The following is a 26838-nucleotide window of genomic DNA, read 5'->3' on the forward strand; positions in this document are numbered from 1 at the left end:
CAAACAACCTGGGTTCCTAGAAGGGTGAGGCCTGTGCTCAGGAGTGGAGCTCCCAGCCCTGGGCAGTCTCCTGAAGGGTGTATGTGTCTCCTCTTGGCTGCCAGATCTGCGGAACCAGCCCTACATCCGCGCAGACACAGGCCGCCGCAGTGCTCGCCGGCGCCCTCCGGGTCCCCCCCTGCAGGTCACCTCTGACCTCTCGCTGTAGCTGCTATCCCCTCAGATGGATTCTGCAAGGGGTGTAGGCCGGAACTCAAGAAAGGTGGTCCTCAGCTCGGCTGGGCCGGGCAGCCCCCTCCTCCGCTGTCCCCCACCATGGACCGGCACTTCTCTCTCTTGCCACAGGGGGCAGCATCGGGGCCTCTCTCCGCAAATGCTGCTTGCAGCACCCCCTCTCCCCAAAAGCCATACTTAGCCCTAGCGGGAGCCTGGCCTATAACTTATAAAGTGCAGCCTCGTCCCTCCCCACCAACTCCCCAGCCCCGGGGAGTCTCCGTGGACCTTATTTTTATACGAGATTAATAAAGATGTTTGCAAAAGATGCGCGTCGGCCCAGTGCCTGCCCCCAAGGCGCAGCCTCGTTTTGCTCGGTAAACGCTTTACTTGTACAGGCTCTTCACTGCAGGTCTCTGCAAACAGGCCGGCGAAGGGGAGGACGGCTGCTTCTGCACTAGGGTTGGCGGAGAGGGAGGCAGCTTCAAGTGGCGCATACACTCTAGCGACTGGTCTACGAACCCTGTGGGAGGGAGGAGGGGGATGTGCGGAGGTCCAGAGGGCAGCTCCGGTGAGAGATGCCATCAGTTCCCACTGCTGTTGAGTAGATTCCGACTCATAGCAACCCTGTAGGTCAGAGGAGAGCTGCCCCATCGAGTTTTTTAAGGAAGCCGACTGGTACATCTTTCTCCTGGAGAGCGGCTGGTGCATTCCAGCCGCTGACCTTTCGGTTCGCAGTCAAACGCTTTAACCACTGCGCCACGAGGACTCTTAACTTCTTCGATGAGCCCCACCCAAGTCCGCCTTTCTGAGGCCCCGCCCCCTCTCCTCCAGTCCTGCCTCCAGTCTGCGTACCTCTCCCTTTCCCTATGCCCTAGCCTCTACCTTATAGTCAAGCCCTCACCCTTGGCTTATTCTCCCTCTGTCCCTGTCTCCATTTCTTCGGCTTCTGCTCCCACTCCTAGCCTGCCCCTCTTCTCCCTAGTATCATGCCCCATCCCTCCTCCTAGCGTCGATACCCGCAGGTCCGGCCCGCGTTCTCCCGTCGCGTCTCCCTGCCACGCCTCCCGCCCCGCCCCTGTTCCCGCCACGCTCCACTCCTTGCTTGCCCCGCCCCTCATCTGCATGGCCCGCCCACCCTGCCGGCCCCGCCTCCTCCCCGCTCTCACTTAGGCTGAGCTGCCTTTTGCAGGCCCCGCGCTTGGGGCCTCTGGGCTGGTATGGTTTGGGAAGTCGGACCTCCGGACGGGGTGCTCGGGTCCTGGTCCTGCGTTCAGATTCCGTCCGCAGGGCCAGGTTCGGTATCTGAGAGTAGGGGCTGCGCGCACCTGGGGTGGGGCGCCGGGGAGAAGCCGGAGGCGTGGATGGAGGGTTAGACGTGATTGGGAGTGCCCCCCTCCCGCAGGCCTCGCCCCACGCCTCCTGCCCTCTCCGCGCACCAGCTTTGTGCAGCCTGTGCAGCGAGCGCGCGAGCTGGGCACTGGAGAAGCCGCTGACGCGCGGCCGGGCAGTAGAAAGCGAGGCCCGCGGGGGCGTACGGGGAGCGGGCGTGGCCGCAGGACTGGCCCGTCCAGCCTGGGTTCAGCTGCAGAGCCTTCTTCTTGGAGTAATAGCTTGAAGGAGGAAGGAGGTGCAGCCGCCTCAGACGGCGCCCAGCCCAGCCTTCTCCATGTCACAAGAAGGGAAACCCAAAGCAAGACCGGAAGCCACTTGTCACTGGCCTGGGGCGAATTGGGGCCCAGGGCTTCTGTCTCTGGGGCAGGATCTGCTCCCTGCATCCCCGGCCCTGAAAGTGGTCGTCGTCAGCCCACGTCATCACCTCCTGCACCGACTTGGAGGGCACAGAGCCCTGGTCCAGCAGTTTGAGCAGCATCTCAAACAACAGCGTCTGCAGGCCCTGGGGGTCATGGATCTGGCTGTTCCTCACTCGGGCTGGGGACAGAAAGCATGAGAAGGCGGTAAGGAACGACCTCCCCCGGGCCAGGCCCCGCACTGTGTCATCAGTCTGGTCCCTCACCCACGCACTGTGCGAAGCGGTGATTGTCAGTGAGGACACCCAGGAAGTCCTTGAAGCTCACGGTGCCATCACCTGGGGAGAGAGAGTGCCGTGGTGCCTCCCCTGCAGAAGTCCTGTCTTCCATACGCTTTAGGGACTTGCTGGCAAGATGCTGGCATTCCAGGAGTTAGAGAATCACGCCAAGGGGGAGACCCCAGTTTGAATGGGGGAGAACGAGCCCTTGCCCTGGGAGAGCCTCAAGTCTGGATGAGAGTAAACACTCTGCAGAAGGTGTGTTAGGTGGGATAGGTGTGTTAATCTGGGAGGGTTTCCTGGAAGAGGGAACTTTAAAACAGGATCAGGCCAGGGATTTTGTGGGCAAGCGAGGCGTTCTTCAGGGCTGGAGGTGGGAGACCACAAGTGGGTGGGGATGAGGCACTGACCATCCAAATCTGCCTGCTGAAGAGCCTAACACATCTTCTCTGGGCTCAGCTGGATGCCCACACTGCGCAAGGCAGCCTTCATGGGCAGCTTTCATGCTGCACATGTCCACAGTGCCTGCTGGGCTGGAGCTGAGCAATCTGAAGACATCCTGGAAGGCTGAGGGCAAGGAAGGGAGCAGGCAGCAAGGCGAGCCTCACATACAGGAATCCTGAGATCCGCCTACTCTAGCTGAGGTAGGACCCACCTACTGGGTGTATTTTTAATACAAAGAACAACTATGGCTGCTGTGCTGGTGCTTGTCAATCATCCATTCAGTCCTCAATTTAACTCATGTCCAAGGTTACACCACCTTTAAGGGGCTATGATGGGATTTGGACCCTCAGCCTGGCGCCCAAGTTACAGTGCTCTGCACGTAGACGGCACTGACAATTGGTGATGAATAAAATGATCCTGATTTGAGCGGCCTCTGCCAATATCGGGACATAATCTTTGGGGGGCATTTGGGCAGTAACTCCTTCTGTTCCTACCCTCAGAGTCCCAGATCCCTGGAGAGGACTCAGATTATTTTCTTCCACCCTTCCTTCCTCTCTCCCTCTTCCTTACTCCCTTCAATTCTGTTCATCCATTCATCTGCCCAACCAAAACCTTCATTCACCCATTCACCAATCCATCCAGAACAGTTGCACACACACACCACTAGGCTATGGGGCTGTAGATGACTGGCATGGAGGGAAGGTTAGAATCTAGTAGACTAATCACCTGCTTCCTGCAGTGAACCCAGCCAGGCAACCTCTTTTAATGCTGTCCTGAGCACTCCCTATTTTTCCAGCCCTTAGGCCCTCATCTGCCAGCTGTCTGGGTGTCAGGGGCAGCAGGTTCTTGTCTGTCAAGCTGCCTGGAAGGAAGAGGTTGAAAAGGCCTTTGCACCTGCTGCAGACAGATGCCAAGGCCAGGCAGGTCTCATCCCCAACCCAGTGTTCCAAGTCTGGCCTCCAGTCCCTGCCCTCATCTCTGAGACCTCATGCTTGGGTATGGCTGTACTGGATAGGTAGCCACAAGGCCCTTAAACTTCCTTGCCCCTGGCCTGGGCCGCTCAAACCCCGTGGCCATGGCCACTGCTGCTAGCTCCATCGCCAGCTGCAGCCTCCCCTTCTGCTCTCTGTCCACCTGCTCCTCCTCTGGATCTCGTGAGAGCAGTCTTCGAGGCTTCTGTGGAGGCCTTGGGAGTGGGGAGAAGACAAGGCAGAGGGAGCCAGCCCACTCTCCCTGCTTAGACTCTAGGAGTATCCAAGATCCCCGACCCAGGTTGAGCTCACAGTCGTCAACCCCAGGGAACTCTGGAGGCAGAGCTGGGGCAGTGCCACCTCCCCCGCAGGTGAGGGGCAAGGACCCTCCCCAGCTCTGTCACCTGCACTTGCTCTGTGCTAATGGGGCTGTCTTGGTCTTCTGCCCACTGCTGCCTGAAAGGCAGAGTCACAGGCTCTTAGGCTGCTCCAGGGCCCTGGGCTGCAGCCCCAAGCTGTGCCTTGGGGGTTAGCATTTTTTCTCTGGGCATGCACTCTCTCACTCACTCCAGGCCCACCCAACCCTGCTGGGGACACCTGCTGCTTCCTTCCTTCGAGTTCTTGCCTCCCTTAAGGCACCCTTGAGTCCTGATGGCAGAGGTCCAGAGAGAGAAGCAGCCCCTGAGTCCCCCAACTAGCGGGGACGAGGGTAGGTCCAGCCCAAGGTCAGGCTAGGGCCCCCTACCCCAGGTCCCCTAGGAGGGGAGGGTCTCCTTCCCCAAACAATGCAAATTCACAAACCAGATTTTAAAAATACCACAGAAGGGATGCATCCCAGCAGCCTGAGGGTGCTTCTGGCCCAGCCCCTCCCCAGATACTTCTGCATCTCCTGCTCGGCCCCTTGCTGTCTGACCTCCTCCTCCACCCTCCTGCCCCCTTCTCCTTCTGGCCTGGCCCATTTGTTACCACTCACTCCTTCCTAATCCCACTCTCCCAGGCCCTCCACACCGCCCTCCTCAGCCCCTCCCAAGCCTGGGCAGGCCCTTGAAGTTCTACAAGCCTGAGCTTTCACTTGACAGGGCAACCAAGGCCCAGACTGGGCAGTGAGTCAAGAAGCCGCTGTGCTGCTTCCCCTTCTCTTTCTCACAGATTTCCCTCTCAGCACCGGAGTCCAACCCCATGCCTCCACCTCTCCTCTGCTGGAAGCAGGGTCCATCCTCTGTGCCTCCGAGGCCGAACCTTGTGCATTTGTGTGCTTGTTTTGTACACAGGCATGTATGTTTATGTGTGTTGTGTGCACGGTTCCTGTGTGTGTGTGTGTGTGTGTGGATGTGTTTGTGTAGGTACCTGAATGTGTGACCCACTGGTTAGCTGATGGGCTGTGTGTGTATGTGTGCCTGTTTGTGTACAGATATGTGAGTCTGGGCTGCACATGGATGTGCACCATTACACGTAAGCACTCTCCTACATTTTGGGGTACCTCCAGATCTAAGCTGTGGCCCCCTGGCGGGCCAGTACTGCAGCCTCACTTCCTTTCTCCCTCAAGCACCTGGACACCATCCCTTCCCCACACCCAGGCCTCCCCTGTGGAGAGAAGCAGGAAAAACCCCCTTCACAGCAGCCCAGACCCACCCCCAGGAGGCCCCCTCCTCAGGTAACCTGACAGGTCCCTGGTTTCAGGCCAAGCAGAAGTTCCCATTTCAGTTGTCTTAGGAACGGATGCCTCAGACAGCGCCCCGGGGCCTCCCCATTGGCTGGTCATAAGTCTTTCCTCCTGGCTTAGAGGACTGGGCAGGTGGGCGTGAAAGGGGAACTACCCATGGGAGCCAGCAGGAGCAAAACAGATGGCAAGGAACAGGCGTGGCAGAGTCAGGGACAGTGGGACTTGGGTAGCTAAAAATGGGAGTGGCTTCCCAAAAAAAGTCAAGACCAGGGCACCGCAGCCAGGTGTGCTTGCTTGGTCCAGACACGTTTGCACAAAAAAATCTAAGCAGGGGCCAGCACTGGAGGCTTTATTGGTTTTGTCTAGTCATTTCTGTGGGGGAAGAGGGGGATGACAGCTTAAAATGGATTTTCAGCAATAAGGGACTCCCTTTCTTGGTTCCTGGCACCGAGCTGCAATGCAAAAGAAAGAGCATCACTTGGACCCTGGTGGGAGGGTGGGGAGAGAGGGGAGAGCCCAGAAGCCTCTTGATGGGAGTGTTGGGGGTCAGAGGGCCTCCTCCTGTTCCGCGCTGATGGACAGCTGGCTTTCTGCCGTGCCCATTCATCACCAGGAAGTGAGGGGTGCTGGAGAACCCTATTCTCTCACTCTTCCCTTGACAGAAGAGGGCTGGGCCCCAGGGCTGGGGACATCAGGCTCTCCCCTGAGCAGACTCTAGTGCAAGCATTTTTGATGTGGGAGAGGTCATCTACCCCCTGGGTAGGAGGCGTCCTAATGCTAGAATGGCCCTTCCCATTTTGATCCCAGCTCCCTGCCCTGGCCCTGGAGTGCTCGCCGTCCATGGTCCCCAGCCCTTCTCCAGCCCTGGCCTTGGCACCGCACTTCAGTCCACTGGAGCCTTCTTTCCAGCAGCCTTTATGAGGTCACTGAGGTGGAGACATCACAGCCCTCCCCATGCCCTGCCTGGCCCCTCGTTCCGCTGTTCCCCACCCCCACCCCTGTGTGAGGATGGGGGAGGACCCACAGGTACTAGCACAGCCCCCTCTTCAGGGCTGCTGCTGGACAGGCCCTCACTTACTCTTTCCTGGCTCCCTGAGGGGGTAGAGCCAAGGTCGGTGGTTGGAGAAACTTGACTTCCCCTTCAATGGTGGCCCTCTTGATTCCCAGATTGTTGAAGCCCAGGCAAGCACCAGGGAAGCTCTTGTCTCCCTCATTCCAAACTTTTTGTGGTTCGCCGGCTTCAGCTGGTTTTTCTGATGGCTTCTCTGTTGGCACCTCTGCGGGCTTTTCCAGCTCCAGCTCCGCTCTGGTGGGCTGGGCAGCAGGGTCCTTGGCAGGCTCTGTAGAGGGCTCCACGGCCTTCTGGGAAGGAGCTTTGATCAAGTGCTCCAAATTGGGCAGGTCCTTGCTGCTGGAGGCCATGACCAGGGAAGATGCAAAATTGATTAGGTCAGCCAGGCCGATGGCTGCTGGGAGACTGGAGGAGGACAGGGAGGGGCTTGTCAGCAGCGTCTGGGAGCTTGTGGTTGAATAAGCTCCCTGGGCCCTGCAGCTCAGAGTGTCGTTGGGGACGTTCTCCTGGCCTGCGCGGCTGGAGGTCAGCATGTTTGTGACGTTTTTCCTGGGCTCCAGGCCTATTGCTGGTGTTGGGCTGTGTTCTGAAGCCTGGATGTTCTTGTCTGCCCAGAAGAGGTGATTGGAGGTCTGTGTGCAAATGGAGCGATAGCTGGTGGACATCTGCTCCTCCTGCACGGAGTTCAGGCTGCATGGGCTGAGGTTCCGCTCCTCGTCGGGGCAGAGGGGCTCTATACTCTGCTGCTCAGGGGCTTCGTCTATACTCTGCTGCTCAGGGGCTTCATCGAAGGACTTCAAGTTGGTCACCTTCAACTCGGGCTCTGTTTCTAGCGCAGACTCAGGCTTGGGCAAGTTTACCTCTAGGTCTCCCTCCAGCTCTGGGTCCAGGTCCGGGTACGGGTCTAGGTCCATGTCTGGGCCCACTTTGGGGGATGGGGGCGACGGCTCGTATTCTAGCAGTTCTGCTTCTAGCTGAAAGGGTACATCTGAAAGCTGAAGAAACAAGAACCAAAGGCCCCTGCCCCTGAGCTCCTCCCCACCCCACTGGTACTTCTCACTTCTTCCCCCACACTTGCCCCTTCGGCAGAGTTCTGCTTGGGGTAGGAGGCAGTGTGTGGGCAGGTGGGGGGTGTGTGAGTGTGCCCACATTGGCCTGATGCCAGGGTCCCAGAATTGTCAAGGGTAGGGGTTGGTCAGGATTTAGGGAAGATGGATCTCAAAAAACCCTGCCTCGGCCTACCACCTCCCCATGAGTGGTGACCCCATCCACTGTTACCTCTAGCTCATCTTCTTGTACGAGTTGGGACTCAGACTGGTGTTGGGGTAAGTTACTCCTATGATAGAAGGAGACAGAGTGGGTAAAAGGGCTCTGTGGGGTGGGTGGGGTGACTTCAGTGGGACAGAGGTATCTGGGTCCCTCAAGGCCCTCTGCCTTGCACAGAGGCTGGCAAGATGTCCTTCACCTTATCTGTTCCCCTGGCTGCCCCGTCCCCACCAGGAATTCCAGAGTGGTATTCTCAAGCTTTAGTGAGTTTAGGGAGCTCCTGGAGAGCTTGCCTACTCATTCCCCTCCCTCAAAGGGGGAGGCCCAGGAATCTTCATTTTTATCAAGAATTACAGGTGGACTGATGCAAGGGGTTCTTTCAGCTCATGTTGAGAGCTAGTGCTCAGGAAGTGGGTACGTGAGGAATTTGACAGCAGTAGCAGGGGGTAATGTTGGAAGTTTTGGAGGGTGGGGAGATGAGGTCCTACAGTGATGGGGGCTGGTTCTTACTGTGTATCCATAATGTCTACTGACTCCTTGCCACAGCAGGAAAATCCATTGACACCTGGCAGGGAGAAGAAGGTGAGAATGGGGGAGCTGCAGGACGGGAAACAATCTGAGGGATCCTGGAGCCAGGGTTGGGTACTCCACCCTAAGCTTCCCCCCTTCTTCCTTGTCCCTTACCTCAGCCCATTTGCCATCCTCTCTCCCATCCTGCCCCTCCTCTCTTCTCTCCCTTGCCAGCGTCACTAGCCCTATCCTCCATGTCTACTTGGCTCCACTTGCCACCTTTGCCTTTATTTCAACTTTCAACTTGGCCTGGCTGACCTGATCAATTTCGCGTCTTCCCTGGTCATGGCCTCCAGCAGCAAGGACCTGCCCAACTTGGAGCACTTGATCAAAGCTCCTTCCCAGAAGGCAGTGGAGCCCTCTACAGAGCCTGCCAAGGACCCTGCTGCCCAGCCCATCAGAGTGGAGCTGGAGCTGGAAAAGTCCACTGAGGTGCCATCAGATAAATCACTTGAAGCTGGTGAGCCACAACTTTCAAACTTTCTTTCTCCCTACTCCATCACTGTCTTCCATAAGGGCTAAGGCTAAAAAACAGTAATAGGTCCCATTTATTGAGCGCTTACGATAGGCCAGGCATTGCACTGAGCACTTTTTGTGTTTTTTCTTTCTAATTCAACACAAAAAATTAGAAGAGGTTCGTTTACCCAAAGTCCCACAGCTGATAATTGCTGAAGTCAGGACTTGAACTCAGGTCTGGCTACAGTAACTCTTAACTTCCCTGCTGGACGCTGAGAACCACCCATGTACCATGTGGAGCCTATATACTGTGTGGGGCCTCTATTACCACCCAAATCAATCTTCCCCATCTCCCTCCCTTCCTGCCCCTGTGTCCCCTTTCTCTACACTCTCTGACCAGGCCTCAGATCTCCTGCTCACCCCCCTTCTAGCCTCTCCTACTCTGAAGCCCTCTCTTCCCCAGGCTTTTCATTCAATTGCACACTTGGTGTCATCCATCCTGAACTCCGGGCCTGATCTGAGGTGATCGCCTATCTGGTGATTCATAAGCTCAGATCACCTTCTGCCAGGGACAGTGAGTGACTCCTTGGGGGAGGTTGCCCCATCCCAGTCCCCTCCTCAGAGAGAACTTTTATTGCAGAAGCTCCTCCTTCATCCCTTGAGGGCGAGAGACACCAGGCTGTCCCGTCCTCTGCTCCCCAGGGTAACGGATAGGGGTTGACGGTGGGGCCGTTATGGCACAACTCAGACCCAAGAGCCTGGGGTGTGGTAGGAAGCGACAGTCCTGGCTGGAAGAATTGCTCCCAGAGGATATGTTGTGGCCTCCGCACAGAGGCTGGGAGGGAGTTCCTGCATGGCTGGTCCTGGGATTGGGATTTGGGCACATCCACGCGTCAGCATTCAGTATACCAGGTTTGGGCCTGGAGGACCTTGGATCTGCTGGGTGGCTGGGCTGGGGCTGCACTACCATGCGTTGGCCCCCAGTGGCCAGCTCAGTGATATCGCTTCACCTCTACTTCCTTGACCACCATGCCCCCTTGGCTTCTTCTTCTTTGTCTCCTCCTCCGCCTGCCCTAAGTGTTGCTGTTCCTCAGGCATCTGAGTTAAGAGCCTTCCTTTGCCTGCTTTACAAAGTTTCCCTGGGCAATTTAATCAACACTCACAGCCTCAACCCTTCCATAAAGAGCAACTGGATGTAGGCAGGAGGAGAAATCATTGCAGTATGAACTCTGAGGCAGCACGGGTGATTGGAAGAAAGCACCTGAGGCTGACTCAGCTTGGGACCTCTGTGCCTGACCTGGGCAAATTCTATTAGAGATTTCAGTGATGTTCTGTAGTATTTGAGATAATTGCAATTTCCAATTGTTTGTTGCTCGTATATAGAAATATGTTGTTCTTTTATCCTGCAATCATGCTAACACGAGTTCTAGTAGCTTTTTTGTAGTAGGTTCCATAGGATTTTCTACATAGATAATTGTGCAAATTAAAATAGTTTTACTTCTTCCTTTCCTATCTGGATGCCTCTTTTTTTTTTGGTCTTATTGCACTGGCAACCATCACCAGGGTAATGCTGAGTAGAAGTGGTGAGAGTGGACAGCCTTACTTTGTTTCTGTTTAGGGGAAAAAATTCATTCTTTCACCATCAAGTATGTTGTTAGCTGTAGCTTTTTCCATAGATGCGCTTTATCAGGTTGAGGAAGTTCCTTTCTATTCTTAGTTCGCGTAGAGTTTTTAATTAGGAATGGATGTTGGGTTTTGTCTAATGCTTTTCCTGCCTGTATTGAGACGCTCATATGGTTTTCTACTATCTTGTCGGCCTGGAGTGTCTTTGTGGGAAGATAGTATAATTACAAATTCAACATTACAAAATAGATATAGGACTCTTTAGACAATTTTTTCTTGAGTGAGTTTTTGGAGTTTGTATCTTTTAAGGAATTTATTTCATCTAAACTGTCGAATTTGTTGATATAAGTTGTTCCTAATATTCCCTTATTATCCTTGTCATATCTGTCAAGTGTGTCCAAAGGAGACTTTTGAATCTCTATTTCTTACTCCTGTTCTCTCCTGAGCTCCAGATCCAAATACCAGTCACTGATTGCACATCGAGGGACCTCAGATTCACCTTGTCCAACACTACGCATCCCTTGCTGGGGCAGGAGCCGTCTCCCCTCTCTGGGATGCTCCTTGTCACCTATTGGTGATGCTGCTCAGGGCTCACCTCTTCCTGGAGACCTTCTGGACTCCACTTCATGGCCTTGGGTTAGAGGCTTCTCTTCCAGTAGCCCCTACCCTGACCCCACTGACCTCTATCTGGGCACACGGTGCCTTGCTGGCCACCAATTAGAGGTGGGCAGTGTGTATGGGTTGGTACCCAGCACAGAGTCTGGCCCCAGGTGGATGTGCAGCAAATGTCTATGCAAATAAATGAATTGGTTCTCTCTCACCCTGCCAAACCCTGCTGTTCCTCATCCGTTTTGTACCTCAAGTTCACATCCTGCATGTCCAGATTCTAGCCTGGCCAACACAGTTCTGCATCTCACCCCTGCATTCCTTTGCACTCTCATGCCCCTCCTCCTCTCGCCCCGATTTATCCTTCATCCTATGACCCAAATTAGAAACCTGGGTCATCTATGACTCCCTGTTGCTGCTCCAGCTCCTGACCTCCTCCCTCTGATGCTCACCTTGTACATATGCATCCCCTTTTCCACTCTGACTGCCTCTCTCCTCTTTACCTCCCAATACCAGAGTCAATGCAGACCTAGGACTTACTACCTGCCAGCACCTGGTGCTCAGTGCTGTGCAGGCATTTAATCTTCACTGCCACCCTATACACAGGTGGCCTCAACGCTCCTCTCATGGAGGAGGAAACTTGAACAAAGTCACACAGCTATTCAGAGCAGAGCCACAGCCTAAATGCAGATCCGACAAGCTCCGAAGTCCTGATGCTAACCACTGTGCTGTCTTAAATCTCTTTGGGCCTCCACGGCAACATGTTCCCCTCTAACTTGATCTTCTCAGTGACCCCAGAGTGATTCTATATCACATCTGCCTCCAGTCATGTTCAGACTTCAGTGCAGCCTTGAAGGTCCTGCATGGTCTGACCCCGTCTGTCTCAGTTTTTGATAACCAGCTTCCTGCTCTTTGCCCCAAGTCCAAGCTACCCCAGAACATGGCAGTCCTTTTCATTCCTCAGGGCCTTTGCACATGCTATTTCCTATACCTGCAAAGCCCATCTTCTGGCAAGTCCTACTCGTGCCTGAGACTGCAAGTCTCCAGTGTCATTTCTGTGACAAACCCAACTGTCCAGCCTGTATTTTAATTGCTAAACCAACTCATCAGACTCAGGGCCTCAGGACCCAGCTCATGAGGAAGCCCTGAGAGGGGTGCAATAAATGTCACAGGAGTGATTTAAGGTGCCAGGAATAAGTCTGTTACCCCGTGAATTTGGTTTTGGGGAAAGCTGCTCTCTGGTTGTAGATCCTTGGCACATTTTTAACACTGGCCTATGTCTTCCCAAGAGAGAAGGTACCCAGGAAGAAAGCCCCCATTTCAATGCGGATCTGAGCCAGAGCTCTGAGGGGCAAATACCTTTGTTCATTGGTGATATCAGCACAGAACAATGCAAGGCACACAAAACCAAAACCCAAACCAAACCCATTGCTGCTAAGTCCATTCAGACTCTTAGCGACCCTACAGGACAGAGTAGAACTGCCCCATAGGGTTTCCAAGGAGTGGCTGGTGGACTCCAGCTGCCAAACTTTTAGTTAGCTGCAGCCGAGCTCTTAACCACTGAGTCACAGGAGGAGCTCAATAAATATTTGTTGAAGACTGCTCCTCCCTGCGGCAAAAGCACCAAGTATCAACCAGGGACAATGTGACATGATGTTTTTGGATGATCTGCAGTCTGGGATAATTCACCGGCTGTTTGCTGGGCACAAGCCATGCCATTTCCGTGGACCCAGGGCCCCTCAAGAAACCTGTTGCATCTTCACCTTTACCCCAGGATGTGCACCGGCACCCGTGTGCACACACATATTTATGCACGGCGCAGGGGCGAAGGCTGGGTATGGAGGTGCGGACACCAGCTGCTCCCTTGCCTCGCGGGATGGCAGGAGTTTGTCTGCAGCACTTCCCTTCCGGCGCACGGAGCTTTGGGAGCACACGCAGCGTCCCGGCCGATTCTTTGCCACCCGCTCCGCGCCCCGCTCTGACTTTCACTTTTCCCGCCCCCCGGAGCCCACCCCCCCGCCCCGGCCCACTGTCCCTCGGCGCCCGCCCCACCAGGCCGAAAGTCTGCCCGCTCCGACCTGTCACCCCCATGCCGACTGAGGCTTTGTCAGGGAAGCGGGGAGCGGGCTGGTGGATGCTGCCCTTCCGCCTCCAGTGCGCTCTTTGGCTGGGCGGTGTGGGGGGCAGTGGACATGCTGCAGGCGCCGGCGCCTGTGATGTCGCCGCCTCTGTGACGTCCCGCTGCTACCCCGAGGGCAAGGAATAGCGCCCCCGATTCCTGGGGGCGTGAGTGCAGTGCGGGGCTGCTGCCGGCAGTGGGCGGGGGCTGCAGGAAAGGCAGAGGGCACGGCGAATGGGTCGTATTCCTGGCGGGTGAGGAAGGCGGCCGTCGCGGGGAGTCGTACGGGGAAGGCTGCCCCACCCAGCCCCGCAACCACAGCCCTTTTTGGGAGACCTCGGGCTGCTCTGCTCACTACAACAGGCCCAGCCTATAAGGAGCGCAGCGACAGAAAGCCTAGCGTCTGGGACTGCGCTTTGCAGCAGGTGGGGGGCACACTGGGTACAGGCTGCTGCCCCTCCACTGGCCAAAGACCGCTCCAAGAACCCCACGGTGTGGACGACTGTTGGAGTGCACACATATTTGTGCACATCTTCAGGGGTGTGAAGTGTTTAAAGAGGCACCTGTGTGGCCGGTGGCATTCATCCTCAGACAGGCCCTGAACCTGACCAAGGCACCCACTCCTGAAAGTCATCCTTGGTGGCATGCAGTCCTGCTCAGGAAGCAGCTGGGAGGGGTGGCACAGTCTGTTCTGGGTATGTGGTCAGTGCCCATCCCCTACTCCTCTCCTGTGGCCTGGCAGCGTTTGGCCAGGGACTTCCCCGCTGCCACTGGATGGGGTATCTTACCCAACTGGTCTGATTAGAAAGCCCAGAGGGGACAGGGATGGTGGGGAAGCAGGCCAACTCAAGGACTGAAAACAGTCCTTGCCCCAGACAAGGGGCCAGCTGGAAAAGACCCCTCCAAAAAGGCCAGAGAGGCAGTGGTTAGGATTAGGAGTTCAGCAAGCAGCAGGTAAGAGTGAGGACACCTATGGCCTACAGAACAATTGTCGTCCTCTGAAAATTTATTGCTTACAGTCTACAACCTAGACTCTGCAGTACCAAGGCTGCAGTTCTTCATGTGTTGGGGGTTGGGGGTCTCTCCTTGGGTAACAGTATGGCTCCATGTGAATGACTGGACAAACATCACCTTGGCAAGAGTCGGGACAAGCTTTCTGAAACTTGATAAGGTGCTATTCCCCAAGGAGGTGTTTCAAGGGACCCCCCACGACCCCAGAAGGCTGGGGCTAGCAGGCCCCTTAACCACAATGATTCACAGTTGATTAATGCTACATGCGTCCTGATCAACACCCCTGGGCTGGGACAATGGGGAGGGGAGCTCATCTTAGAGAAATCTGGAAGAAGTTTTACGAGTCACATGAGTGTAGACAGGTCAAGACTTGAGTCCCTTCACCCTGTCACCTGGCCCACTGGGGGCCACGTCATTACCTGTGCTCAAGCAGAGCCACTGACCTGCCCTCCTGGAGGGTGGCCATGAAAGTGCTTTGAGGTTATCAGAGTGCAAAGTGCAGCTGGCAGTGCCCCTGTGGGCAGGGGCAGGGCAGGGTCAGTGCGAGTGTGAGGCCCTGGCCACATCCTTGGGGAAGATGGCGTACTGGGTGTCAAAGCCGTGACCCCGGCAACAATGGTGCCACTGTCTGCTGCTTTCTTTTGCATCTATCATGCCCCATCCTCAGACCATTCCGGTCAAGTGGGTCTCGTGTCCACCCTTCATTTTTACAGATGAGGGAACTGTGTGCAGCTAGTCAGGGGCAGTGCTGGTCTGCCGTGGGGGCTCTGGATGCCAGAATGGTCTGTTGTTCTGGGCAAAGTGCTGGCCAGCAGCAAAGGGCACGTGCTTGGGGACCAAGAACCATCCACTTAAATACCTTCTTTGGTTCTTGGTTGAACCCAAGTTCAACAACTGGACCTGTGCTGCAACAACCTGAAGTGTGGTGGAAGCTCCCAGGAATTCCTTCCTTCCTGACTTCATCTGAACAGTTCTAGATCTAAGAGTGGGTTAGACGGCCAGGAAAGGCCAGGTGAAGGGACAGAGGCCCCCTCAACCATTAACCCAAGGGCCTGTACTGGACCTGGGTGTGGGATCTCAGACACTGACACCCTCACACCTGCCCGAAGGCTGAGGAGAAAAGGGGCTCACCTACCCCCCGACCAAGGCCAGAAGCTACTCTCCCCTGACTGCCAGCAAGTGCTCACTGATCCAAACATGCCAGGCTAGCTTGTTAGGGCTGAGGGTAGAGAAGACCCTCTTTACTCCTGGAGTGAAGAGGCCTCATGCTTTCCTCCTCTTCCTCACGTGGGCAGTGTTCTCTTGGCAGGCTCAGGCAGGACTCAGGTGGGAAATCCTGGGTGGTGGTTGCTAGTCCTGCTTTGCTGCTGCCAGCCCCTGGTCCCACCGCTGACCCAGGGGACAGAAGGTCCCTGGGAGTAGGCTGAGCCTGTGTCTCAAGGGCAGTATCTAGCCACCATGAAGGAAGGCTGTTTCGGCAGAGCAGAGCTGGTGGTGGAAGGGCACGGCTAGGGCCTGTTCTCCAGTTGGCCGTGCTTGACTCTCCAGCTCCAGGTGAAGTTGCCATCAGGGGCCAGGGTGCACTGCAGATCGATGCCTGAGTCTGGCACTTCCATGTCATAGCGCACGGGCTGCCCATCCTTGGTCACCAAGCTGAAGGCTGTAGCCGGGATCTGGGGGTGGAGTAAACCACGGGGTCTGAGAAAGCTGGTATGGGGCTCAGAAGCCACCCAGAAGCATAAAGCTGATGGTCCCCTACCATGCTGGGAGGCACATCTCCCTCCAGCCAAGCAGGCAGCCCTGAGGGCATTACCTGCCTTTCATTCTAGAGTACTTGGAGAATTTGCCTGGCTCCAGAGAGGGTCCAGAGGACCCTCAGTCACCACTGCCAGTCGTGTCCTGAGCCCCCAGCCCTGGTGCACATCTGAGACCATGTCCAACTATTCCACAGGGTGCCATTTCTACTTACTCAAAAGCCTTCCTCCCAGAGGGCTGGGCCAGGCACACTGGCTTTGAGGCCTCTGCCCCTAAGCAGGTACCTGTCCCCTTACCTGACTGCTGATGCCAGTTGCGATGTCTCCCACCTTGACACGGTGGAACTCCCGGATATGCAGATGTTCGCCGTTGAGGGACTGTATTTGGACTTTCACACCTAGAAGGCAAGATGATAGTCAGGAGATTGGCGCCCTGAGGAACCTTTTATTAAAAAATCCCTCTGTCCTATGTAGAGGGAAGCAGGTCTGGCTGAGATGAAGCTGCAGAGATGACATTTAGGCTGCAAGTGACCCTAACGTTATACACCTGCTAGCTCTTCCTCACGGTTTTCTGCCAACCCCTAGAATTTGGCCTGCACATGGCAAAAAGCTGAGGTTGGCTCTTATGCGGAAGTAATATTCCAAATTGGACATAAGTAAAAAAGGAACTGAAAACAGAAATTCTGAAATTAGATTGTGACAACTCAGACTGCAATGTTCTTTGAGCTAGAGTGGCTCTGGCCAGGCCACGGGGCTTCATGTCATGAGTCACACCAGCCCTGAGGTGGGCCAGGCAAACCCAGCCCTTGTTCTCTCAAAATCACACTATGATCTGTGCAGCCAAGCTTGAAACTAAGATATTATATGTTGTCTTTCTCATATGCTGACCTCAAATCCCAGAGGAGGATTCCAAGACATCTAACTTATGGCCTCAACAAACTTGTAGCTGAGTTCTTGACTGAACTACCCAGGGCCTCCTATCCTTCCCTTTCTCTTCAGAAGATGCTAGTTGGTCAGTTTCTTGACTCTAGGCCAGAAGAGACTTCTCTCCTTCCCAAGCCAGGGGGCCTCTGGGACTCCATCAGCAGCCAATGAGGGGATTCTGGTTCTCCACTGCCCCACCAACAAAGGCTCTTGGGCAATCAGGGCCTTTGCTCTGAAGCCAAATGACTAGCCAGGCACCTCAAGATCCGGGTGCCACGGCCCCTCAAAGAGTTCCTAGTCCCAAGCAGATCAGCCGCTATGGGGGTTGCTGAGCAGATGATTGTGGGATCGTACCATTGAAATAGCTTGGTGTGTCTGTGGGCCGGCCCCGGGCCAGCACCATGTTCCAACTGGAGCTGCGAGCCTCTGCCTGGCTGCTCCACGAGTGCACGCCGGAACTCAGGGTGTCCCGTGAGCTCTGAGAGGCCTTTGATGGGTTCTGAAACAACAAGGGTGGACACAGACTCAGGCCTTGGAACCATCATTGGCCTTGGTCTCATTTAAGGCAAAGGAGCCCTCCCCTGGGGAGAGGAGCTGTTCATGTCCTAGGCTGGAACACAGCTCTGCTGGGCATTTTTGAGGCTAAGCAGAGGCTGAGCTCATGGGGGGCCCCTAAGCTGGAGATAGAAAAGAAGTATTTCTGTGGGGACCAAAGCCTACCTCCATGCTATCCCCAGTAGCTAAACCCATTTCCTAATCCCTCTTGAGAGATTACCTCATCCTGAATAACCATGGCCCTCCCTCCGCAGGACCATTTCCAGAAGGAAGGCTCCCTCACCTTCCCTGTACCCACTTCTTGCACACTGTCCATTCACCAGCTGGACACAAAGCCACCTGCTCTGTGCCAGAACCAGGAGAACTATGCCCCTGGAGTGACAGCTCCTGGCCCATGCTGACTCACCTTCTCACTGTCCTCTGACAGGGAGAGGCTGTCGATGCTGAGGCACGACAGGATCTGTTCCTGCTCCTCCAGAGAGAATGGCTGGGACAGGCTGTTCAGAAATAATTCTGCAGGGAAAAGTGGAAGACAGCTATGAAGGCTGGGAAGGGCCTGACTTTACAGTCAGGGTTCTTTCTGGAAGAAAACCACGCTGGATATAGAGGAGGAAACACCGGCCTTGGTGGGAAGCCCAGGGCCAGTGCTCAGGGATGCAGGGGCCTGAGGGCCATGGCCGCCCATACCTATTTCCAGCTGCTGCAGTTCTTGCTCGGGGAAGGTTGCTCTGCGCTCCGGTGAGCTTGGGCTTTTGGCAGGGGCTGGGTCCAGGGAGGACAGAGGCAAAGGTTCCCATGCCCCAGACTCCTCCTTGCTCAAGTTCAGGGTTGGAGACTTGTTCCGCTCTGGGGGTTCTGGTGGTAAAGGAGGCTGGAGCTTAGGAGCCCCGTCTGCTGTGCTCTCAGCTGGCTGGGGTCCTGGGGTCCCTAGAGAGAGCTCCCTTGGCTGGGTGTGTAGGGTCTGGTGATAGTTTGCTTGGTTTGGTGGCAGATGTCTTGGTTCTTTATATTCTCCCCTCCAAGGGCTCTTCAGACCTCCCACTACAAAACAAGAGAACATAAGCGGAGAGGTAGAAGCATGTCAGGACACAGATGGCTTCAGCCATGTCAGGATACCTTTCTTGAGCAGAGGTGGGCCACACCTGAGCCACGTGAGAGGATTCTTGCTGGGCCTTGTCAGGGAGACCACTTAGGAGGGCAGTGGTAGTCTCCAGAGGGGGCCTCTTAGGTAAGATGGCCTCATAAAATGGGAACAGGACTGTATTTGTCTCTTATTCCATTTCCCTTCACGTTTAACAGTAGCAAATTGAAAAACTACAGAACTGGCTCCAGAGAAGGACTTTGTTATGGCAAAGAGAAGATCCTCCATTGCCCTCACCACCCCCTCTCCAGGGTCTGTGCTTCCTGAGGGCACCATTTTTCTGGAGTCGGGACAGTGCTGAGGCCACCCTCATAATTATAACTACATCCATTTTAAGGGTGGGAGGCTGTGCAAGGCCCCTTCCTGTTTTGTTTCCTTTAAATTCCCAATGCCACTCTTTTCCCTGCCCATTCCCCAGGTGACGTTCTAGTATGTTTAATGTGTCACTTTATTATTATTACTATTATAATATTACTGCAAAACGTGTGTGGTTTTTATCAATCAATTTTTAACTTACAAACAAGGCACTGTGTTCTATGTCTCATTCTGTTTGGTTTCTCTCTGCATGCAGCACCGTGGTTATAGGCTCCATCCGTGCTGCTCTGTTAACATCTAATCTGTTGCTTTAACTGCTGCCTGGCGCTCCCTGTGCATCCCCACCTTTTACCTCTTCACTCTTCCAGTGAGGGAAGGGGGACTGCACCCAGCTCCCCTCCCACAGTGCAGGTCCTCAGACGTGTCCCCTGGTGGATCTGTGTGGGAAGTGCAACCAGGAGTGGAGGTCTGCAGATGTCTGCCTGAGCGCTGCGGGACGCCCTCGAGGGGGCTGTAGCTTTGTCCACAGCCTCAGCAGTGCTCAGGGTTCCATTCCCCACCAACGCATGGCTCTACCAACTTTCTGATTTTCCCAGGCAAAGGGCTGTAAAGTAGACACCTGGTTTTACTTTGCATTCTCTGGTTACTAGTGAGTTTGAGCCCTTCTTTATATGTGGTATGGGGAGCTGGTGACACAGTGGTTAATGCTGTTAATCGAAAAGGTCAGTGGTTCAAAACCACCAGCTGCTCTGTGGGAGAAAGATGTGGCAGTTTGGTAGATTTACAGCCTTGGAAACCCTATGGGGCAGTTGTACTCTGTCCTATAGGGTTGCTGTGAGTCGGAATCAACTCGACGGCAGTGGGTTGTATGTGGTAACCCTTTTCCTCCCATCTCTCGAGTCTTCCCTTTTACAACAAGGCACAGCATAAAGCAGTTTTACTCACATCACTTCAGTCTGTCTAAGATTCCTGAGGTTGGTATCCTGCCCACACTCTAGATGGGTAACTCAGGCTCCCTGAGGTGAGCACCTCACTTGTGCCCACTACACTGCCTGCCTCTTTGCTTTGCCTGTGGCTCTCAGCCCCGCCAGGGGGAGCTGCAGCAGCGCAGGCTCTTACCTTGCTGCAGTGCCAGGCTGACCTTGACCCCCAGCTCCACCGCGGACGCTCTGTGGATGGGCTCCTTTCTCAGCCCCTCTTGGATGGCCTGGGCAGTGAGAGGTGCACAGGAAGGTGGGATCTCCCTCACAGGTGGGGGCTCGCTGGCAATCTGAGGGTCAAAAGACAACACAATGAGGCCTGTGACCCTCTTTTCCCAGCACCCAGCCTTTCTGTTCCTGCCCCACACTGTGCTGAATAGGCCTGTCATCAGGAATGGAGAGGCCTGGGGTAGAGTAAAGGCTGGGACTTCTCCTAGAAAAGGGAAAAAGGGTCAGGTAGGACCAGCCAGGGTTAGGGAGCAAGAGGCCCATGTCCTCCAGGCCCGGCCTATCAGGAGGCGGGTGACAGTGGCCCAGGATCCGGAGAGAGGAGAGCTCTGACTCGCCACGAACTCAGTGCGGCCCTCACCTGGGATATCTCCTTGTGCCCTCAGACCTGGGTAGCAAGCATTTTTGTCAGGACCTGTGTTTCTGCTGAGGCCTCCCCCTGTTCCCTGCTGACATCTGCCACTGAAGAGCAGTCAAAACGGGAGGCCACCTTGCACCCGCAGCCCCGGCCCATGGCCTACTGGCCTTCCCTAGTGCTGTCACTGACCTTGAGGCAGAGTGGCCCTCGGAAGTACTGAGTCCACGGGTGGCAGCCATTGAGCATGTGCAGCATCATGCAGCAGCTGCTCCAGACGTCCACCTTGGCGTCACAGGGCTTGCCTGTCACCACCTCTGGAGCCATGTGGGTCTCAGTGCCAGGGATGTAGTCCCCTGAGAAGGCAAGGGCAAGACAGAAAAGTCAATTGTGAATTCTGCTGGGCAAGAGCCTGGGCAGTGACTGCATCAATCAGTTCCTGGGAGACTGTGAATTTCCCTGGTAAAGTACTTCAGATGAAGAGACAAAGCCCCTGGGTCACTCTGGGGAGGAGCTCAGTCGGGGATTCTGCTGGGACCGCGACAAAGGACACATCATCTACAACATGGGCCAAAGCCTTCAAGTGCCTTTTAAAAACGAGGAGGGGGCTGGAGATTAAAAATCAAGGAGAAGACTAACTAATGGCGTGATGTTCCTGAAATATTAGAAGTAAGAGAAATCCAACTGTAGAAAACTTATATGCATAAAAGACTGGAAAGATCAGTACTGGCTATTAACAACAGTTTTTTTCTGGTGATAATGGATTTTTTATTTTTGCTTAGCTCTACTTTCTACAAGGAAAAGCTTTTATTTTTTAAGAAAAAACCCCACTGAAGTTATCTGAACATGGAGGTGAGGTGTCCATGGTCAATTTATAGCTTCGGAATTACCAACACAGTCCTTAAATGACAAAGAATCACAGTCACTCAAAAGGCTGTTTTTCCTCCGGTCAAAATGAAATCATTTTATGCTTAATGCTGTAAGTGAAAACGGGAGGGCACAAAATTGTATTATAGCGGCCTTAACTATACACAAAGGAAAAAAAAAAAAAAAAACTTGGAAGGAATTATCCAGTATATTCACGATTAGAAATGGTAAGAATTCTTTTTTTTCTCCCCTCTTCTTTTATACCACTTAACTCTGTACTTGCCAAATGTTTGGCGTTGAATTATTTTAATAATCAGAAAAATATAGTTAAAAATAGGTGCTTCCCCAGCTACAGAGCCCAGGCCCCTTGGTCCCACTGTGCTTCCAGTTAACTGTGTTCTCACACATGGAGAGCTAGGGTCGCAGCCCAGGAGCACAGCTCTACCAGAGAGGCCAGACAAGAGTGATAGAGTCATGGGGGCTCCAACGAAGGAGGCCTGGGACCTGAGGCAAGGCCCCCAGCCTTTCTGCTCCCTTCTCTGTATAATGGGAACATCAGAAATGAGCACTTGACATACGTTATTTAACAACAAAAGCCTCATAATGACCCAGGGTTGTTGTGGGACTTAGGTATATATCAGTGGATATAAAGTGCTCACATCTCTTATTCCCATTACAGAAAGCCCAGGGGAAGGTCCACAGCTAATGCTTAGTAAAGGCTACTGCTATTAGCATGGTGGGGAGGGGCAGTCTGGAGGCCTTACCTGTGAGCAAGGACTTCCCCAGGCCATCAGGTTGAAGGCACACAGCATGGCCAAAGTCGCAGAGGGCTGCGCGGCTCCCATCGCTGGACAGGAGCACATTGTCAGCTGCCAGCCCGCCCCGGGGAGGAAGAGGAACAGGTGAGTCATGTCGTATCCCAGCCCACCCTGGCTCGGCTTGGCCTGAACCTCCAGTGAGGTCATTTTCTGGCTGATCCTACAGGGCAGCTGCCGCGTCTGCTTAGTTTCATTAGTCATGGAAGATGGGAGGAGGGTATCAGCTTAGGCTAGAGGTAGGCAGCAGGCTGGATCTCTGAGGATGAGGGAACAGGAACAGAGTTCACTTCTGGGTCACTACCACTCAGCTCTGCTGCCCCCACCCTCTCCCAGTGGTCACCAGTACGTAGGGTCTTAGTCTTCAGTTCTCTGTGGGGACTACCACTTGAAACTACAGTGCCTGACTGAGGGCCTGGAGAACATCCTTATCCCTCCCACAACCTGTCAGCATGATTCAGGCCCTGCCACTGGAGATGACCAGGCAGGCCCAGAACTGGGAGGAAGTCAGAAGACAGGATGGGGTGAGGGGAGAGCCCACTTCAGACCAGGGCCACGGGGGCCTGGGCCTCACCTTTGACATCTCCATGCAGAATCCTTCGTGTGTGTAGGTATTCCAGCCCCTCTAAGGCCTGGCCCAGGTAGTACAGGGCCCGGTCCTCCGGCAGACATCCCTCCTGCTTTACGAGCTGGCCTAGAGAGCCACCTAGGAGACCAATGGCCAGTCTTTACAAGGGGTTTTCCCAGGTCTCCGAGCAAGCCAAGGGCAAGAGCAAAGGGCAGGTAGTAGAAAAGCAGGCCTTTCCTGCAGATGTCATAGGGTTGAGAGGTTAAAATGGATTGATTAAATGGGTAAAGATCGATACTGGGCAAAACTTGGGGGAAACCCTTGGCCCTAAATTTCGAGGGAGAAAGAAGTGGGACTTGGTGTCTTACCTTCCAGCAGTTCCATGAAGATGCTGACCCAAGGACCTTCCTTCACAGCGCCATACAAAGGGACAATTCTGGGCGAGGTCAATCCTGCACATGCCACCAACTCCTCTGCCCGAAACACTTCAATTCGCACCTGAAAAGACCCAGAGGTGGCTGAGTAAGGGGTGAAGGAGACAGCCTGGTTCCTCTAGCATCCTGTCAGAATGGAATCTGGTAACTGCTATCCAGTCATCTCCGGGATCCACGTACAGACTGCTGATGTTCCCAGTGACGATTTGGAGGCCAGGCAGCCCCGGTAGGCCTGCAGAACCTTCAGGGACTGAACTATGCGCTGTGTGTCCTTGGTGTCACGTACAGCTTCTTGTATTTTACTGAAGTTCGGGAGTGCTGACCATGTATGAAATTGTTCATACAAAAACTAGTCATTGTCCAGGCTCTTGGCAGGCTGCGCACCCTCAAATCTGCCAAACAAGACATTTTTACTCCCAGCCCAATGTCTGGGAAATTTCTGGTACATGAGACCTTTTGTTTATCAACATCCATGTCTACTCTTCAGAATCTGGGTTTCTGACTTATCTGAAGCTAGAGCTGATGCTGCTAAGATTCTGTCTCAGGATCCTCTGGACGGAATCCTCAGCACCCTTCTCAGAATTTTTCTTAACTCATTTATAATTGTCTCTTTCTCAGAGGACTCAACTCTGCAGGCGGGGCAGTGTTGATGTTTGTTCTGTTTGCAGCTGTTTCCCCAGCATCTGGACACATAGGAGGCATCAGGGGAAGTGATGGCTGCAGAATGTAGGCCTGGAAAGGTCATTCACTCCTTTCTGGAGGGAGTGGCAGCTTGGCATGGTGGGAAGAACCAGCCTTGTTGTTGCTGTTGTTAGGTGCCGTCGAGTCGATTCCGACTCATAGTGACCCTATGCACAACAGAACAAAACACTGCCCGGTCCTATGCCATCCTTACGATTGTTGTTATGCTTGAGCTCATTGTTGCAGCCACTGTGTCAATCCACCTCATTGAGGGTCTTCCTCTTTTCCGCTGACCCTGTACTCTGCCAAGCATGACGTCCTTCTCCAGGGACTGATCCCTCCTGACAAGATGTCCAAAGTATGTAAGATGCAGTCTCGCCATCCTTGCTTCTAAGGAGCATTCTGGTTGTACTTCTTCTAGGACAGATTTGTTCGTTCTTTTGGCAGTCCACGGTATATTCAATATTCTTCACCAACACCACAATTCAAAGGCGTCAACTCTTCTTCAGTCCCCCTTATTCACTGTCCAGCTTTCACATGCATATGATGCGATTGAAAATAGCATGGCTTGGGTCAGGCGCACCTTAGTCTTCAGGGTGACATCTTTGCTCTTCAACACCTTGAAGAGGTCTTTTGTAGCAGCTTTACCCAATGCAATGCGTCTTTTGATTTCTTGACTGCTGCTTCCATGGCTGTTGATTGTGGATCCAAATAAAATGAAATCCTTGACAACTTCAATCTTTTCTCCGTTCATCATGATGTTGCTCATTGGTCCAGTTGTGAGGATTTTTGTTTTCTTTACGTTGAGGTGTAATCCATACTGAAGGCTGTGGTCTTTGATCTTCATTAGTAAGAGATTCAAGTCCTCTTCACTTTCAGCAAGCAAGGTTGTGTCATCTGCACAATGCAGGTTGTTAACAAGTCTTCCTCCAATCTTGATGCCCCATTCTTCTTCATATAGTCTTCTCGTATTATTCGTTCAGCATACAGATTAAATAGGTATGGTGAAAGAATACAACCCTGGTGCACACCTTTCCTGACTTTAAACCAATCAGTATTCCCTTGTTCTGTCCGAACAACTGCCTCTTGATCTATGTAAAAGTTCCTCATGAGCACAATTAAGTGTTCTGCAATTCCCACTCTTCGCAGTGTTATCCATAGTTTGTTATGATCCACACAGTCAAATGCCTTTGCATAATCAATAAAACACAGGTAAACATCCTTCTGGTATTCTCTGCTTTCAGCCAGGATCCATCTGACATCAGCAACGATATCCCTGGTTCCACATCCTCTTCTGAAACCACCCTGAATTTCTGGCAGTTCCCTGTCGATATACTGCTGCAGCCGTTTTTGAATGATCTTCAGCAGAATTCTGCTTGCATGTGATATTAATGATATTGTCCTATAATTTCCACATTTGGTTGGATCACCTTTCTTGGGAATAGGCATAAATATGGATCTCTTCCAATCAGTTGGCCAGGAAGCTGTCTTCCATATTTCTTGGCATAGATGAGTGAGTACCTCCAGTGCTGCATCTGTTTGTTGAAACATCTCAATTGATATTCCATCAATTCCTGGAGCCTTGTTTTTCACCAATGCCTTCAGAGCAGCTTGGACTTCTTCCTTCAGTACCATCGGTTCCTGATCAAATGCCACCTCTTGAAATGGCTGAATATCAACTAATTCTTTTTGGTATAATGACTCTGTGTACCCCTTCCATCTTCTTTTGATGCTTCCTGCATCATTTAATATTTTCCCCATGGAATCCTTCACTATTGCAACTTGAGGCTTGAATTTTTTCTTCAGTTCTTTCAGCTTGAGAAACGCCGAGCGTGTTCTTCCCTTTTGGTTTTCCATCTCCAGCTCTTTGCACATGTCATTAATATACTTTGTCTTCTCGAGAGGCCCTTTGAAATCTTCTGTTCAGTTCTTTTACTTCATGAATTCTCCCTTTTGCTTTAGCTGCTCGACGCTCAAGAGCAAGTTTCAGAGTCTCCTTTGACATCCACCTTGGTCTTTTCTTTCTTTCCTGTCTTTTCAGTGACCTCTTGCTTTCTTCATGGATGATGTCCTTGATGTCATTCCATAACTCGTCTGGTCTTTGGTCACTAGCATTCAATGCGTCAAATCTATTCTTGAGATGTTCTCTAAATTCAGGTGGGATATAGTCAAGGTCATATTTTGGCTCTCGTGGACTTGCCCCGATTTTCTTCAGTTTCAGCTTGAACTTGCATATGAGCAATTTATGGTCTGTTCCACAGTCGGCCCCTGGCCTTGTTCTGACTGATGATATTGAGCTTTTCCATCGTCTCTTTCCACAGATGTAGTCAATTTGATTTCTGTGTGTTCCATCTGGCAAGGTCCATGTGTATAGTCGCCGTTTATGTGGGTGAAAGAAGGTATTTGCAATGAAGAAGTCGTTGGTCTTGCAAAATTCTATCATTTGATCTCCAGCATTGTTTCTATCACCAAAGCCATAGTTTCCAACTACTGATCCTTCTTCTTTGTTTCCAACTTTCGCATTCCAATCGCCAGTAATTATCAATGCATCTCGACTGCATGTTCAATCAATTTCAGACTGCAGCAGCTGATAAAAATCTTGTTTCTTCATCCTTGGCCCTAGTGGTTGGTGCGTAAATTTGAATAATAGTTGTATTAACTGGTCTTCCTTGTAGGCGTATGGATATTATCCTATCACTGACAGCGTTGTACTTCAGCATAGATCTTGAAACGTTCTTTTTGACGATGAATGCAACACCATTCCTCTTCGAGTTGTCACTCCCAGCATAGTAGACTGTACGATTGTCCGATTCAACATGGCCAATACCAGTCCACTTCAGCTCACTAATGCCTAGGATATCGATTTATGTGTTCCATTTCATTTTTGACGATTTCCAATTTTCCTAGGTTCATACTTCGTACATTCCAGGTTCCGACTATTAATGGATGTTTGCAGCTGTTTCTTCTCATTTTGAGTCATGCCACATCAGCAAATGAAGGTCCCAAAAGCTTTACTCCATCCACGTCATTAAGGCTGACTCTACTTTGAGGAGGCAGTTCTTCCCCAGTCATCTTTTGAGTGCCTTCCAACCTGGGGGGCTCATCTTCTAGCACTATATCAGACAATGTTCCGCTGCTAAGGTTTTCACTGGCTAATGCTTTTCAGAAGTAGTCTGCC

The 26838-nt window shown here is 53.0% G+C and overlaps 3 protein-coding genes across 6 annotated transcripts in view; 1 reads left to right on the forward strand and 2 right to left on the reverse strand.

Annotated features, from left to right (window-relative positions):
- Positions 1 to 554, forward strand: part of FMNL1 (formin like 1) — a 28968-nt gene extending 28414 nt beyond the window's left edge. For both annotated transcript variants that reach the window (XM_049859010.1, XM_049859011.1), the window contains exon 26: positions 105 to 554. In XM_049859010.1, the coding sequence (XP_049714967.1) occupies positions 105 to 208 (104 nt within the window). In that variant the 3' untranslated portion in view covers positions 209 to 554. The remainder of the gene's footprint in view (positions 1 to 104) is intronic.
- A 5017-nt stretch (positions 555 to 5571) lies between these two features.
- SPATA32 (spermatogenesis associated 32) lies at positions 5572 to 9270 on the reverse strand. 2 transcript variants are annotated; one of them, XM_049859014.1, is made up of 5 exons: positions 9244 to 9270; positions 8169 to 8223; positions 7671 to 7728; positions 6399 to 7387; positions 5572 to 5772 (listed from the first exon to the last, which is right to left on the reverse strand). In XM_049859014.1, exons 2-5 carry the CDS (start codon positions 8177 to 8179, stop codon positions 5670 to 5672), a joined length of 1161 nt encoding a protein of 386 aa, XP_049714971.1. In that variant the 5' UTR covers positions 8180 to 8223; positions 9244 to 9270; the 3' UTR covers positions 5572 to 5669. The 2 variants fall into 2 exon arrangements, with proteins under 2 accessions (XP_049714971.1, XP_049714973.1); XM_049859016.1 differs by having other exon boundaries at positions 6399 to 7366; positions 8169 to 9265.
- A 4750-nt stretch (positions 9271 to 14020) lies between these two features.
- MAP3K14 (mitogen-activated protein kinase kinase kinase 14) overlaps positions 14021 to 26838 on the reverse strand; it is a 45440-nt gene continuing 32622 nt past the window's right edge. For both annotated transcript variants that reach the window (XM_049859012.1, XM_049859013.1), the window contains 10 exons: positions 22914 to 23043; positions 22552 to 22683; positions 21927 to 22031; positions 20488 to 20651; positions 19852 to 20002; positions 17964 to 18317; positions 17683 to 17789; positions 17076 to 17220; positions 16095 to 16195; positions 14021 to 15716 (listed from right to left, as the gene is read on the reverse strand). In XM_049859012.1, coding sequence (XP_049714969.1) covers positions 15552 to 15716; positions 16095 to 16195; positions 17076 to 17220; positions 17683 to 17789; positions 17964 to 18317; positions 19852 to 20002; positions 20488 to 20651; positions 21927 to 22031; positions 22552 to 22683; positions 22914 to 23043 — 1554 coding nt within the window. In that variant the 3' untranslated portion in view covers positions 14021 to 15551. The remainder of the gene's footprint in view (positions 15717 to 16094; positions 16196 to 17075; positions 17221 to 17682; positions 17790 to 17963; positions 18318 to 19851; positions 20003 to 20487; positions 20652 to 21926; positions 22032 to 22551; positions 22684 to 22913; positions 23044 to 26838) is intronic.

The sequence above is a fragment of the Elephas maximus genome, chromosome 19 (assembly GCF_024166365.1).
Source record: "Elephas maximus indicus isolate mEleMax1 chromosome 19, mEleMax1 primary haplotype, whole genome shotgun sequence".
NCBI lineage: Eukaryota > Metazoa > Chordata > Mammalia > Proboscidea > Elephantidae > Elephas > Elephas maximus.

Coding starts and splice junctions, on each gene's coding strand:
- SPATA32 (XM_049859014.1), bottom strand. Junction 7,388..7,670: donor TACAAGAAGATGAGCTAGAG/GTAACAGTGGAT, acceptor TTGTTTCTTCAG/CTTTCAGATGTACCCTTTCA. Junction 5,773..6,398: donor CCTCAGGGAGCCAGGAAAGA/GTAAGTGAGGGC, acceptor TTTGCATTGCAG/CTCGGTGCCAGGAACCAAGA.